The following is a 15967-nucleotide window of genomic DNA, read 5'->3' as shown; positions in this document are numbered from 1 at the left end:
AAGGTTAGATTGTTTAAGTTTTTGGTGTGTTTTTTTATCCTCACCTGAGGATATTTTTTCCATGCTTTTCAGAGAGAGTGGAAGGGGGAGAGGGGGAGAGGGGGGGGGAGAGAGAGAGAGAGAGAGAGAGACAGAGACAGAGACAGAGAGAGAGAAACATCAATGTGAGAGAAACACATTGATTGGTTGCCTCCACATGTACCCCAAGTAGGGCTGGGGACCGAGCCTGCAACTGAGGTACGTGCTCTTGGCCAGAATTGAACCCAGGAGCCTTCAGTCCACTGGCTGACACTTTAATCACTGAGCCAAACCGGCTAGGGCAGTTTTTTTGTTTTTTTGAGGTAGGTCTGTATTGCTATGAATTTCCCTCTTAGAACTGTTTTGGCTGTGTCCCATAGATTTTTGGGTTGTCATGTTCTCATTTTCATTTGCTTCAAGGTATCTTTTGATTTCTTCCTTGATCTCATTGTTAACCCATTCATTGTTTAGTAGCATGTTATTTAGCCTCCACGTGTTTGTGTTTTTGAGTTTTCTTCTTGTAATTGATTTCTAGTTTCATACCACTGTGAACAGAGAAGATGCTTGATATGATTTTAGCCTTCTTAAATTTATTGAGACTTGTTATGTGGCTCAACATGGTCTATCTGTAAAGTGTTCCATTTGTACTTGAAAATAATGTATATTCTACTGCTTATGTGTGAAATGCTCTAAAAATATCAATTAAATCCAGCTGGTCTAATGTGTCATTGAAGGCAGCTATTTCCTTGTTGATTTTCTGTCTGGATGATATATTCATTTATGTTAATAAAGTGTTAAAATCCTCTAGTATTATTGTCTTACTTTCAATCTTTCCCTTTATGTTAATCAATATTTGATTTATATATTTAGGTGCTCCTATGTTGGTTGCATAGATGTTTTCAAGAATTATATACTCTTATTGGATGGACCCCTTTATCATTATGAAATCCTCTTGTCTCTTATTTTATAGCCTTGTTTTAAAGTCTACTTTGTCATATAAGTATTCATACTCCAGGTTTTTAAATTTCCATTTGCATGAAATATCTTTTTCTATCCCTTTACTTTCAGTCTGTGTATCTTTGATCTGAAGTGGGGCTCTAGTAGGCAGCATATGTATGGGTCTGTTTTTTTTTTAATCCATTCAGCCACCCTGTGTCTTTTGATTAGAACACTTAGTCCATTGACATTTAAAGTTATTAATAGGGCCCAGCTGATGTGGCTCAGTGGTTGAGCATCAATCTACAATCCAGAAGATCATAGTTCGATTCCCAGTCAGGGTACATGCCTGGGTTGCAGGCTTGATCCCTAGTAGGGGGTGTGCAGCAGGCAGCCAATCAATGACTCTCTTTCTTTGATATTTCTATCTGTCTCTCCCTCTTCCTTCCTCTCTTTAAAATCAATAAAGATATTTTTAAAAAAATAAAGTTATTAAGAGGTATGTAGTTATTTCCATTTTATTGATTTCTGATGTATTTTTAGGTCTACTCTGTTCCTTTCTTTTTCTTTTGGTCTCTTCCCTTGTATGTTGATGATTTTCTATAGTGTTATGTTTGGATTTCTTTCTCTTTATTTCTTGTATATCTGTTATAGATTTTTGGTTTGTAATTACCATGTGCTTCAGATATACCAAGCTATGTGTATAGCAGTCTAAGTTGATGGTTGTTTACATTTGATCACTTTCTAAAATCACTACAATTTTTACTTATCCTCTCTACACTTACATTTTTGTCATTCTTTTTTACTTCTTTTGTATTTGTGTGTACCCCTTTATTGTTGTATTTACACGTTCTTCCTATCTTTGTCTTCTAACCTCTACAGTTTTATAATTGGTTGATCCACTAATTGGTTGATCCATTGCTTATACTGTTTGCCTCTGTCAGTGAGAGCTGTTTTCTTTCGTTCATTTTCTCACCCATATTTTTTATCTTTTCTTTTCTACTTAAAGAAGATCCTTTAAAATTTCTGGTAATAGTGGTTTAGTGGCGAACTCCTTTCATTCTTTTCCTGTCTGGGAAGCTCTTTGTCTCTTCTTTGGTTCTAAATGATAGCCTTGATGGATAATCTTGGTTGTAGGTTTTGCCTTTCATCACTTTAATATTTTGTGCCATTCCCTTCTGGCCTGCAAAATTTCTCTTGAAAAATCAGCTAACAGTCTTATGGGAGCTCCCTTGTACATAACTACGTGCTTTTCTCTTGCTATTTTGAAGATTCTTTGTCTTTAACCTTTCGCCTTTTATTATGATGTGTCTTAGTGTGGGCCTTTTTGGGTTCATCTTATTTGGGAGGGACTCTGTGAAACAACTCAGGTTTAACTAACAAATTCTTTCATTTATATTTGCCACCCCTTCCTTCAAACTGGGTGTGTTGATTTATTTTAGTTACATGAAAGTTTAAAACACTGTGTGTGGGTGCAGGACATGTGGCTTTTGTCCTTCCACTCACACTAGGACAGGTACTGCTATAACTCCTACCTTGTAGAGGAGTGAGATGGGCAGAGAGAAGGGAAGGGACTTGTGCCCAGTCACACAGCAAGTGAGGGCCCCTAGGCACTCTCCTGGACTGCGGGCTAGACTGGAGTGGGGAGTGGGTAGGGCGAGAGGGAAAGGAAGGGGAGCCAGGTTTGCACAGCTGATGGGGAACCCCAGCCTGCAGTAGGAGGAGGCAGACCCCAGCTGTGTGCCAGGGATACTTTTTTGAGGGCTGCAATGGGGCCTGAAGCCTTAGCAGGGGAGGCAGAGCTCTTGGGAATTCCCAGCCCTTGGATCCAGGGGTGTGGTGATCTCTGGAAAAATGGGGAGCCCTAACCCTCCCACCCCTATTTATAAGAGAAAAAAGTTGGAGAGGGAAGTAGCTCAGCATAAAGGCCACAGTGTGGGGGCTTCTATTTTAGGGGCAGCAAGATGTTATCACTACATGCTTTGCTCCCATGCGTCTGGCCTCCACTTGGGACATGGAGGGTTCTTCCAGCAGATGGCCGCAGCTCTGGCAGAAGGCCTTGGATGTCCTTGCCCCACAGGGTGGCAGTGACAGCAGCAGAAGCAGGGAGTCTGCCCTTGGCCAGTTGGGAAGGGCTGAGTGTGAGAGTGGGGGTTTATCCCAGCCTCTGACTTCTCTCCACCCCAATCTACAGAATACTGAGCTAGGTGCTGCCCAGCTCCTCCCTGGATGTCCTTCAGACATCTCCCTGCACCAGCAGCCCACACACTGGGGCCCTTCTCAGTGACAGCACTGCCACCCACCCAGACCCTCAAATCAGACCCCTGGGCACTGGGGTCTGTGACGCTTCTGATGCCTCCTCTCCTCCACCAGTCCCCAGCCTTGGCCAGCCCTCAGTGGGCACCCTCGTCATTCTGCTCCATCAGCCTCTGTGGCCTCCCCATCAGACTGTCTCTGGTTTTTCCCATCATGGCCCTCTCCCAGCCCAGCCTGGCACAGGGTGCCTGCCCTCTTGCCAGGTTTTCTGGATTAAAGAAAGAGGCAGAAAGCACACTTCGGGCTAATGCGCAACACCTTTCACTCATCCCGGAAACAGTGAGGGCTGCTCTGTGCCAAACTGATCTCTCACTAAGGCCTGGCTCAAGTGCCACCTCCTCTGTGCAGCACCCCAGGGCCTCTGGTCCCACATAGTTGTGGAGCGGCTACTGTCTCCGGGCACTGCTCCAGGCCTGGACACCCAGCAGTGGGCCATGAGGACCCAGGCTCGTTACAATCTGGTGGGAAAGCTGGAACTAAAAGGGCAAAGGTCTGGAGGTGGATGCAAGATAGGCATGTCAGCCACAAGAAAAAGGTGTGTGGCCATAGGGAGGGGCAGGGCTGGCACAGAGACCCTGTGCGCTGATATGTGTGCAATGCCAGTGAGACAGATGTGTCCCTAGGAGAGAAGGTAAGCAGTCCTGCCACCTCCAAACCTGACTTTATGCCCTGGCTTTCCACTGATGGGCTAGGTGACCCTGGGAAGAGCCCTGCCCTCTCTGGGTTCATGTCCTGTCTACACCTGGGGCACCCTGGCAGGGACACCTGAGGCCTGATGACATCCAAGGGACTGTCTATGGAACAAGGGCATGACAGAGGTAAAGCCACAACCACAGCCTGACTCGGGAAGGCTGCTGAGAGGGAGGGGACCCTGTGTGTGTGGTCAGAGAAGCACCTGCCCAGCCCAGGGGCCCCGCAGTTGGCAGAAGCCTTACCCATAGGTTCCAGGAGGAGGTAGAAGCCCTGAGAACAGGAGGGAGGGCGCTCAGAGAGCAAGAACTGGTCTAGAGAGCACACTGCTGAGCCCAGCACCCAGACGCAGACTCAGACCCCCCCCAAGTCTGAATCTGACTTCAGCCCAGGGGGTCCTTGAGATTAGCTATATGCCTCCTAGAGCCTCAGTCTCCGCTTCTACAGATGGGCCTCTGAACTCTGCTCTGCCTCCAGGTGCTCTATAAACTGGGAAGTGTGGTGGGCAAACTTGAGGGTGCTGCTCATCCCAGCTGCAGAGTTCCAAGTTATCAGTGGCCCGGCCCTCGCTGAGAAATTGCTCTGCCTGAGCACCCAGTGTGCTGCCTGTGGGCATCTCAGTGCACTTCACCCTGGCCTCCAGTCGCAGCTAGCAGCTCCAGCCCCTGCTCCACAATCCTCTCTCTGCCTCCCCCTGCACTCCCCACATGCCCCACGCCCGGGGCTCAGCAAGCCAGGAAGGAATCCCTCCTGAAGTGCTGGTGAAAAGGCTGTGAAGTCGATCAGGAGAGATGGTGAATTTCCTGGACAACACACATTGCTTCAGGCAGCTGTAATTTTTTTAAAAAATATATACTACTGGGAAAAGAAGAAAGATGAAACAGCAAGAAAAAGGGTTCTTGTTTATAGGTGGCAGCTGGCAAAGAAAGGGGGAGGTATGGCAGCCTCTGTGGGGGGTAGAGAGCTGGATCCCAAGCATCAGGGCCGTGTACATACCCAGGCACAATCAGCCACAAACCTTCTCCTCCCGGCCACAGAGCACAGGCCCCACACTCAGAGTCGATGCCTCCATGGTCTGCACGGGGGCCAGGGCCAGAGCCAGCTGCCTGGCTAAGGGCTTGCCCCCAGCTGCCTAGCTATGGCTGTGGCAGCCGTGGATGTCTGTCCACTACTGAGCTGAGGCTGCCAGCTCAGCCTATGCTGCCCCCTAACCGCAAGCACACCCAATGGACCGTCTCCGGCCTAAGGCCACAATCTCCTCTCTAACAAACTCCCAGTGCGGTGGTGCAGGTGGGGCGGACACCTTCTGCCCAGCTCCAGGGTGGCCAAATGATAGGGGCTGGCCAACTGGCACACAACCTCCTCTAGGCCATGGAGCTGGTTTCAAGACTGGCCATGAGCCCCAGGCTGACCCACAGGAACATGCTTCGGGGGAAAGGCGAGCAGAAGACTGTGATGAGGGTGCTGGAACCCTGTTCTGTTCATTGACAGGGACCATTCCAATCCCTTCTGATGCGATTTTCTTTGTAACCCCAAAGGCTTCTGATTAACCCACTCCCTCAGCCCTAGCCTCTTCCCCTCCCAGCTGTCCTTGTCTCCAGCTGTCCTTGTCTCTTCAGTCCCAGCACGCCCCCAAGCCTAGTCCTGTGCAGGGAGGATCCAGGGAGGAAGAGATGAGAATGTTCGCAGGTCCCAGTTCCATCACGTGCTTTACAACCTCACTGAATCCTTATGGACACCCTGAAAAGTTAAAATTGTTGGCCCCATTTTACAGAATAGGAATGTGAGGGTAAGTCATCTGCCCCAAGTTACACAGCCACCAGGCGGTTCCATCTGAGCAGCTTCTTGGAGGATGACTGGACCCTGCAGCAGGAGGAGGGACTGAAAAAGACCCCAATTACCTCAATACCTTGCCCCCCCCGCTGGTCCCACTCGATCTCAGGGAGATCCTCCGAGGTGCCCTGATTACTCAGCAGCCCTTGAGATGGTCCAGGGACTGAAGCCAGACCAAGGATGAGGGATCTGAGGGCCTCAGGAGGTGCCTGCAGCCATCCCCTCTGGACTGAAGCCACAATCTCTCTCTCGTATCTGATAATGAAGAGCAATGTGAAGAAAATGCTCCGTGTTATCTCAGGGCTGGTGAGTGTTGTGATATTTGGGCTGCAAATTTCAGGGCAGGCCATGGTGATTGAAAATGCAAAACTTTCTGCCTGCCAGGTCGGAGGGGCTCAGCTGGTTGAGCGCGGTGCTGTGCACTGAGGAGCTGCCAGTTGATTCTGGCCAGGGCGCGTGTGGATGGCAGCCAATGATGTTTCTCTCTCACTCGCTCTCCCGCTCTCACTCTCAGCATGTCCTTGGATGAGGATTTTTTTTTTTTTTAAAAGCAAAACCTTCCTTCTAGGACCATCTTGATAAGGAATGAAACCAAAGCAGCCAATAAAACATCCTTCAACTAACCCACTGAGCTTAGGGGCTGATGGGATGAGCCCTTTCACAATCAGGAGCATTCATCCCTCTGAGATCAGGCCAGGTCCAGCAAAATCGGGTGTGGCCAGAGACGGGGGAGACTCCAAGTATCTTTGGCCCAGGCCCAGTTCCTTGCAGCCCTGGTGTCACCAGCTCCTTCCCAGGAAATCAGAGAAGCAGAGAATGGAAGGGCTCCATCTAGTGAGCCTGGAGCTCAAGGCTCTGAGCTGACACAGCACCCAGTCTGGCTCTGACCCACTGCCCCAGCCTCATGGGCCTCTCCTGTCTCTCCAGCAACCTGCCAAAAGCCTATTCACTGAATAGTTCATTTGCAGGATGACAAACTCATCAAAACTACTTATGTACTTAACCTTTTAGTTTTAGTTTGTTTTAGTTTTCGATGCCCGGTTTTCATTTTTATCTTCAAAATGGCATTTGAAGGAAAGTTCAGTTTGTGTCTGTTCCGGGCTCCTTGCTGGGCCAGAGACAGAATGAGGGCTGCGGGCCCGAGGCTGGGCGAGAGGGTCAGCAGGCACAGGGAGCAGGTGGGCCCACCAGAGGGGCCCCTGGGTGAGACTGGGCCCTGGCCCCAGCAGGAGCTCTGGGCAGAGTGACTAAGACCCGGCTCCAGGGTCTGTAACTGGCCACTGGGGGCCGACCAGGCCCCAGCTGGCAGCAAGAGGGGCTTATGCTGCTTTCTTGGGGGAGGAGGCTGGTTCCAGCCCCTGGGAGGAGAAGAGGTCAAACGATCAAAGGGTCTCAACTATCAGGGAGGTTGGTGACCACGTAGGCATCCCACAGAGGGACTGAGATGGTGGGTGGTGGTCACTGGCCTTCTTGTCCCACAGTCACCAGGAGTCCAGCCCATTAGACCCAACACCTGCCCCTGACTTTTTTTTTTAATTAAACTTTTTATTTTGAGGTAACTGCAGATTCACCTGCAGTTGTTAAAAATAACACAGAGAAACTATGTGTACACTCTACTCCATTTTCCCCAATGATAACATCTTGCAGCTTGAGTACCACAAGGGACAGTGCCTTTGGTAATACGATGCTCTGAATCGTGACCGCTCTTGGCAGAGCTCTGAGCATGTCAAGGTCTAATCTTCCCTCGGCTTCAAAGAGAGCAGCTGTATTCTTGGAAAACTCAATGTATACTAAAATCGTATGAGATGCATTTTGTGCTTTAGATGTCAAATGGAGTAAGATCCCAGGCTCAGATAATTATACATGGATTTTCACCTCCATGACCATCTGGCAAGATATTCACAAGTTTTTGGCAGTGTCCCCCACACTGTAGGGTGTTAGCTTCCCTGGCGCCCTGCCAATCAGACACCCGTCCTCGAATACCCCAGAATGCCTGCCCACATCCCAGAGGGGGCAGTGTGGCCATGCTGAAAGCCCTCAGCATGCATCCTCTGCTCCCCACCCTGGCAGCTCCACCTAGGATCCAGCCTAAGCCCAGTTAATAGGTACTAAATTACGTGCTCAACAGAAGTGATCTGGACAAAGAGTTGGCCAACGTGACAATGGCGAAGCTGCAAAAATCAGCTCCTAGGAGGCCTGGTGGGATCTTCATCTTGGGGACACTCCAGAACCAGTCCCACAAGCCTCCCCTCTCCTGCCAGGGCTCTGCTTCCTTCTTGGAGACTCCACTGCAAGCAATGAGTCACAGCTTCCCACCAAGGGAGACTGTCCCCTCTGAGGCCAGCTGGTCACCATGTCCCTCAAACTGAGCCTTTAACTGTCTCAAATCCAGAACTGTAAAGCAGTGACTGGAAGTAAAACTTCTTTGTGTAACCAAGTGGCCAGTGCTGAGGCATCTCCATCATAAAGCACTTACGTAAATACACAGGCTGCTCTGGAAGGCCCAGGAAGCTGTACATGGGGCGCTCTGGGAAGGGAGGAGGGAGCAAGGGAGGTGACTTTGCACTGTGTATAGACATTTTTATACCACATGGATAAATCACCTCTTAATTATATGAATAAATAAAGAACAACGAAAAGATGCAAGCAGGTATTGTGTGATTGAATTTGAGCACCTACTGTGTGCCAGGTACCCCCAAGTGTGCAACTCCATGGGCTTCTTATGTCCTGGAGGACTGGGTTCTGGGTGGGGAGCCCAGAGCCTCCGTTTGCCCCGCACCCCTGCCCTGGGACAGGAATTCGGACAGTGGCGCGACCCCACCCCACCCCCAACCAGAGTAGCTTCCAGAGGCCCCTGGGGCTGAGCTTTATCACTCACCCTCAGGAAATAAGGCCACAGGGAGATGCCACTTCACACCAGGACTGAGATTATAAAAAACACTCAAAAAACAAAATGGTAAGTGATGGCGAGGATGTCGAGCATTTGAAACCCGGCTGGTGGGAGTGCAAACTGGCGCAGCTACCGTGGAAAACAGTGTGGTGGTTTCTCAAAATGTTAAATACGGAACTACCGGATGACTCCAAAAGCCCGCTTCTGGGTATACATCCAAAGGAATTGAAAGCAGGTACTTGAAGAGACATTTACAGACCCACGTTCATGCAGCATGAACACAGTATCCAAAAAGGGCAAGTAACCCTGTGTCCATGGGTGGATGAATGGACAGACAAAACGTCCTCCATACACAGAATGGAGGATTATTCAGCCTTGGAAAGGAAGGACGTTCTGACACATGATACAACACTGAAGACATGCTCAGCGAAACGTCAGTCACGAAATCAGAAATACTGCACAACTCCACTTACACGAGGTTCCCAGAGGAGTCAGTCACAGAGGGTGGGTGCCAGGGGCAGGCGGAGGGGGGCTGGGGATGGGGGACAGTGTCCCATGGGGCAGAGCGTCACTTTGGGAAGATGAGATTTCAGGAGATGGATGGTGGTGGTAGCACAACTGCCTCTGAACTGGACACCTAAAAATGGTTAAAATGGTCAATTTAATATGTATTTTACCACAATTATTTTTAAAAAAAGGTCACTGGTGTCTGGTCGGGCCAGGGCCTCAGGGATGCTGGGAAGCAAAAGCAGGGCCTCCCGTCTGCAGTGGAGACAGAGGAACAGGTAGTTGGCGACAACAGGAGGGTCTGTACTGTGGGGAAAAGGGAGGACCAGTGACGCAGGAGCTCAGCAGGGGACCAGGCAAGGAAGACGCATAAGCTGGATCTTGAGGTCTGTGGTGAGGGAGAAAGGGTGCTCCTGGCAGAAGAACTAGCACAGACAAGTGGGGCAGTGTGAGCCCTCCTAAAAGGGTGGGGCAGGAGCGGTGTGTAGTGGCCTCTGTGGCTTTATTTACTGTGTGTTCCTTCTCTAGACTGTCAGTTCCATGTGGGCAGGGCCTGGCCTGGCCCGTGTAGTTACAGACCCACCAGGCCTGCACGCAGCCTGGTGTGCACTGGGGCCTGAAGGAATGAGTGAGTGGGCACGACCCCATGCTGAAGAGAGAGTCAGAACATCTGAAGTTCAGGCTGTTTCTGACGGCCACTGGCCCCTCTCCCCAAGCCTCCTATGTTTCAGCATAACTGAGAACTGACAAGAGGTCACCCTGCCACTGACTCCAGATGAGGTCACAGGCCCAGAGAGGGCAAGAGGCTGGCCCAGGGTCACACAGCAAGACAAGGGCAGAGCTGGAGTAGAGTATCCTTCACCGGCTCTGTGAGCTTCAGGGAGGGCTAGGGTCTCAGAGACCAAGGGGTAAGGGTAAGTGGAAGGAGAAGGAACAAAAGCCAGGGAGCAGGTGAGAGGGGTAGGAAAACGGGCTGCCCAATCCCCAGGCATTCAGGGGAAAGTCTTGGGCCTCAAGCTGAGGCTGGTGGGTACTTAGCACCCAGAAACAATGCCTCTTAGGCCCCCACTAGCAGTGGTCTCATCCACAGGTCCCAAGTGCTGCCAGACAAGGCACCCTCAGTGCTGAGAACGAGGGACTGAGCTACAGCCACATTCGAGCTCTAGGCAGAGCAGGCATGAGAGGAGGGGACAGACCGTGTCTTGGGACCTGCTCTGGGTCTGCCTGGCCACCCCAACCCTTCCATCTGTCCTCTGCTGTGCACCGGGCCCCTCCCCTGAGGGCAGAAAGCATAGGCTGGTGAAGAGGGGAATCTGGGGAGTAGGGCAGACCCTCCTCACAGGAGGGTGGCCAGGAGGGTGGCCAGACCTGCAGGAGACAAGCCACACTACTCCCCAGCTGGGTCCTGGCTAAGCTCTGCCTGTCACCTTTGCTCATGCGCTTCACCGGAAACCGCAGGGCCGTCTAGGCCACCCAGTACCAGCCGAGGCAGATCTGACTCAAGGGTGGAGTTCAGATGGGAGGTGCAGAGGCAAAAGGCCTTTCTCAGCCCAGGGTCCAGAGCTACCCTGTTGACCACGCCCTGGGGTATTCTCAGAGACACCCTGGCTCCCTTCACTGCCCTCAGCAGACCTGCAGGAGACAAGCCACACTCCTCCTCAACCACCCTGTAGGCAGCAAGCTCCTGCCGCCCTGTAGTTTTCCTGACTGTCTCGCGTGGGGTGTGGAGGTCTGAGGCCTTGGGAAGGGGACATTGTTGCTCTCCAAGGACACCTGTGCCCTGCTATGCACACGGGAGAAGGATGGTTGAGAGCCCTGCCCAGACTCTCCCCTCCAACTTCTCTCTGTGATACAACAATATAGCCATGGGCCCACCCTGCTCAGGACCCTCAATGGCTCCCCACGGCCCAGTGCCCCCAGGAAGAGCCTCCTCCTAGCACTCAGACAGTTGCTGCCTTGAGTACAGCCACAGCTCTCGTCTCCTCTCTCATTTCCCTCACACCTGGGCTCAGGCTAGACGCGATTACTTCCAGCAGACGCCTTCAATAGAGCAGAGCATTACAGCTGGGCTTTGGGGCTGGGCTGCCTGAGTTCAAGCCCAGCCTCTACCCCTCACTGGGTGTTGCCTGGTGCAACTCATTGGGTGGCTCGGTTGCACTGTATGAACAATGGGGATAATTAGCTCCACCTCCCACTACGAAGGTGAAATAAACTAATGCCTGGAAAATGCTGGGAAGCGAGGCTGGCCCTGTGCACGCCTGCAGTGCTCTTCCCTCACTGGCCACCTGGCAAACCCCATTCACAGTGTATGCCTGCTGCAATCTGTGGTGACCCTCCCCACCACTGGGTCATCTTTCTGTCCTGACCCTTGGCACTTTATATGGACACTGTCTGTCCAGGTGGGTCTCCCCATAGGCCTGAAGGCTCCCAGAAGGCATGAACTATTTCTTATTTGGCTTTGTGCCCTGCTGCTTGGGGCAGTGCCCACATAGGATCCATAATTCACTCATTCAACAAAGATTTACTGAACAATTACTAAATGCCCAGCACTTTTCTATGTGCTACAAATAGCAGTAACTAATGTCCCATCAACCCTTGTGCCCTGGTACTGCTAACATTCTAGTGGCAAAGGTGGACTCATCAACCAAGTTTAGAAACAGCCGTGGGCAGATAGGCAGGGAAAGGATAAGAGGATTCCAGGGTGGGATCTGCAAGCCAGACTTGGTTAGAGCAAAGCCTACCCTGAGAAAACAGGGCCACAGGAGCTCCAGGCAGAGCGAATGAGTGAATGAGGGAGTGTTCAAGGGGTGCAGGAGGCCACATTGCTTCAGCGCCACCCCCAGAAACTCTGTACTGTATTTCATACTCAGCGCAAATTTCCTTCGGCCCAACTTCCCATGTTCAGGTAGTAGGATGTGCTGTGCCCAGTAAGAGGGTGGTTAATTAATACACCATTAATTAAGCTGTCAGTACCTTAATGACCTCAGTTGTTAGCAAGTTTAATTAAGGAACTGATTCTTGGAGGCCTCATGATTTTCCCCCATTTCATTAATAATCTTCTCATGCTTTGTCACCCTGTATCCTGTTTACTGTGCCACCTCCATATATGACCTGCCCCCCTCTCAACAACAGAGTCCATAATACCATAACACCATCTTGGGACCAATGCCATGGGGTCTAGAAGGTGCAGGGGAAGAGAGTGGGGGATGGAGAGACAGGGAAGGGTTGGGGGGGATGCCAGCTGGGCTCCTCCTGGTCCTCCCATGAAAGATGACACCAGAGCAAGTCTGTTCAGGGCTGGCATGTGGCATCCTGGGGGAGAAATATCATTGCCAAGTGTGCAACAGGAGACAGTCCTGTGACCCCAGTTAAGTTCTCACCTTCTCTAGTCCAGTGCCTCCTCTGTAAGGTGGGGTCAGTGAGAATCGATAGGGCAGCCAGGCTGAGAAGGCTCTGAGGCCAGTGTGACTCAGACCTTCGCTGTGATGAGCCTGTGTTTGACTTTCAGCTGCCATGGAAGTCAGACATCTGGAGATACTCAACTCCCTGTCCCTTCTCCATACTGAGAGCCCTGGTAACAATGATGTTTGAGCAGTAGATGCTGGGAGAGCTTGAGTTGGGGACTGGCCCCACCCTGGCTCTGCATGAGGGTAAATGGTGACCAAACAAACACGCTTAACCAGTACCCTGGGCACCTTCAAGCAAGGCCTGCTCTACGTCCAACAATCTTTCCATAAGAGCAGGGCAATCAGCCTCTCCAGTCACTCCCTCCCTAGCCTCATTCTCACCTCTGGTGCCCATAGGTCTGGAGGCAGCGGCATGTGCAGGGATATCCTGGATGTCATGATGCCAGATGGTGAGAGCCCAAGAGCTGGAGAAGCATGAAAAGACCCACAGGAATGGGAGGCAGGGAGCCTGGAGCCCCGACAGGCCACTTCCTCACCAGCCCAGCCCCTCTCCCTGGTAAGTGGGCAAGACAAGTTTAGCCCATGGGTCGGTGAACCTGCCTGGAGTCATGTGTTAAATGTGAGTTCCTGAGCCCTAGAAGATCTGTACTGGTTTTGCAAGGCCATTGAAATCTGTATGGTAGCCGTTTCCCTGGCAATATGATGGGACAAGCTTGGCAGTGCGGCCATGGGCAGCAGCCGCGCCCGTGAACATCAGCCACTGCTGCGTGCTAAAACCACAGGGAGCATAACAAGACCCTGATGCTGGAGCTCCACCGCAAGCCCAGAACCAGAGCCTCCAGGCTGGGGCCCAGGGGTGGAGATATGTATGCATTTTTTAAAATATATATATATATATCTTTATTGATTTCAGAGAGAGGGAAAGAGAGAGAGAGAAACATCAATGATGAAAGAGTCATTGATCGGCTGCCTCCTGCACACCCCCGACTGGGGATCAAGCCGGTAACCCGGGCATGTGCCCTGACCGGGAATCAAACCATGATCTCCTGGATCCTAGGCCAACGCTCAACTGCTGAGCCACGCCTGGCCGGGCTATGTATGCATTTTTAATGGGCTTAGGAAACAAGTTGTAGAGGCTAAGGAAAGGACCTTTGGAACTCAGGACTGAGGAAGCTAATGGTAAGGTGCCTGGAGGGGGGGGGGCCCGGGAGGGGAGGGGCGGCACTGGCATACTCCCAGGAGGGAGAGACCCAGGTATCGACATTTTAAAAAATTCTCAAGTGAGTCTAGTATATAGCCCGGCAAAAAACCCCAACCCCAGCTAGTGCAATCCAAGCTTCTATGGGAATTTTGCTGAGTCGCAGTTTGCTCATCTCTAAAATGGAAGTCTTAGTGTCTGCCCAGTGATCCCTGTTCTAAGGATCCCATCACTGAGCATCAGAGGCTGGGCACTGGGCCGAGTGCACTCTTTGATCGATCGTCACATTTCACCCTAACGACATCTCCCCTCCCCCAGGGTTTGACAATCCCCAAGTTCGAGATTTCTCTAACATTGGCTCCTGGGCCCAGGCAGGAAGAAGAAAGCAACTTCGGGAGGACCTGTACCCGAAGACAGTGGCAGAAATCCCACACTGTGTAAGGATTCATTATTTGTTTCCAAAAATACTGCCAGGGTTTTGTCACAGGGAGTGAGAACTCTAGCATATTCTATTCACATCAAACCAGCCTGTGGGTTTTTCCACTAAAAGAGCAGATGAACATCACAGTAAACCATAGACACAGGCCACCTCCATCACCCGATGCATTCCTCAATGCTCCATCAATGAGAGAGCATCCCCTCAATGGAGGGGAGTGCGTGCTGCCTAATTAGGGGCTCCACAGGGGGCTGTGGGGGTCATGGTGCAGGGGGCTGTGAGGTCTTGGAGTGGCCGCCCACACGTACCCCTACATATTACTCCAGGCCTCCCCTTCCTCCTCCTGGGGACGAATCCCAGCCCAAGAGGACCCAACTCTGCTCTAAATGACGAGGTGTGAGGTCACTGAACAGCCCCCACATGGCCCAGCAGAGGTCAAGTGCCTAGGGCTGGTGGAGATGTGGAGCTGGGCCTCAATCCCTATGGCTTTGGGTCCCAGAACACAGGTCCTGCAAGGCCAGAAACCAAAGGTTGCTCACCCTAGAAGAGCGCAGTGCAGAGCCCCAGAGCTCCTAGGGAAGCTGGCGTTCTAATCCCGATGTCCCAGGGAAGCCTGCTTACCAGGCAAGGGCTTCGGTTTCCATAAATACCCAGGCCCATGATGTCACCACTGCCATCACCTCCTAGAGACTTTAACTGCCTTTGCCGCTGGCATTAGGTCCAACATACAGGCACTGTGCCACTGGCCATAGAACACAGGGGAGGCACAGGGGGACAGCCTGCCCCTGCTCATGACAGTGGGATGGACCTTCACTGTCGTGGAGGACCACATCCCGTCCCACCCCACCCTTCCTGCCAACCTCCTATCGGGCATGGCTGAAGTGCCAGTCATGCATGCGCTGGGCACAAAGGCTTTTTCCAAACAGACACCCTGAGGTCTAAACCAAACGCCAAGCTGGCAGCGGTGGGCCTGGGGACGCTGTATGTCAGTTTGGGGAGAGGGGCTACCAGGCCTGAGACAGGGAATTTCACGGCCGACGGCGACCCAGCAGCCGTCTCCCGCGGGCAGCACGGGCGCCGCCGCAGGGGGCAGCCGCGGGGCATCTCCGCGGGCGGGGCGCCCTCTGCGAGGCACCTGCCCCCACGAGCCCGTCCCTGCAGCCCCGCTCAGGGGTCCCCCGGCCTCCGCCCAAAGCTCCCCGCGTCCGTCCGCGCAGACACTCACCAACGGCGTCCTCTGCACGCCATCCCGCCGCAGCCGCCCGCGCCCTCGCGGCGGGGGGGGGGGGCCGCGCGGGGCGTCGCGGCCGGGCTCCTGGCGGGCGGGCGGGGGCGTCGGCCTCGCCCGACCGGCCCGGGCGTCCTCCCTCCCGCACCTCCGGGCGGGCGCGGGCAGGGGCGCGCTCGCGCCGGGCTCCTGCGTCTGCGCGGGGCCTGCTCCGGCGGCGCGGGGCGGGGCGGGGCGGGGCGGCGCGGGGGGCCTCCCGCAGCGCTCGGGGCGCCGAGTGCGGCCCCGCTGGACCAATCGCCGAGGCGCTCGTCGCCACGGCAACTGCGGCGTCGGGCCGGCCGCCCGGGGCGCCGTGGCCGCGCAGTCGCCCCCCCGCACTCCCCCCCGTCCCCCGGCGCGCGCTGCCGCCCGAGGACCCCGCGGCCGGCCAGCCCTGCCGGGAGCCTTGACTTACGCTCCTTTAAAATGGGGCCCTAACAGCCCTGCCGCAGAGCTGGGGGGGGGG

At 52.9% G+C, this 15967-nt stretch overlaps 1 protein-coding gene across 2 annotated transcripts in view; it reads right to left on the bottom strand.

The window, feature by feature from the left end:
- Positions 1 to 15497, bottom strand: part of IQSEC1 (IQ motif and Sec7 domain ArfGEF 1) — a gene marked incomplete at its 5' end in the record, with an annotated part of 201931 nt that extends 186434 nt beyond the window's left edge. Inside the window, one exon of one of the 2 annotated variants that reach the window (XM_081138969.1) lies at positions 15457 to 15497. In XM_081138969.1, the coding sequence (XP_080995095.1) occupies positions 15457 to 15479 (23 nt within the window). The remainder of the gene's footprint in view (positions 1 to 15456) is intronic. The other variant, XM_081138974.1, reaches the window with a different exon arrangement.
- Positions 15498 to 15967: the final 470 nt, after the last annotated feature.

Source organism: Miniopterus schreibersii (genome assembly GCF_964146895.1).
Source record: "Miniopterus schreibersii genome assembly, chromosome: 5".
In the NCBI taxonomy this organism is placed as follows: domain Eukaryota; kingdom Metazoa; phylum Chordata; class Mammalia; order Chiroptera; family Miniopteridae; genus Miniopterus; species Miniopterus schreibersii.
The sequence above is the reverse complement of the archived record's forward strand: the minus strand, read 5'-3'. Positions and strand labels throughout refer to the sequence as shown.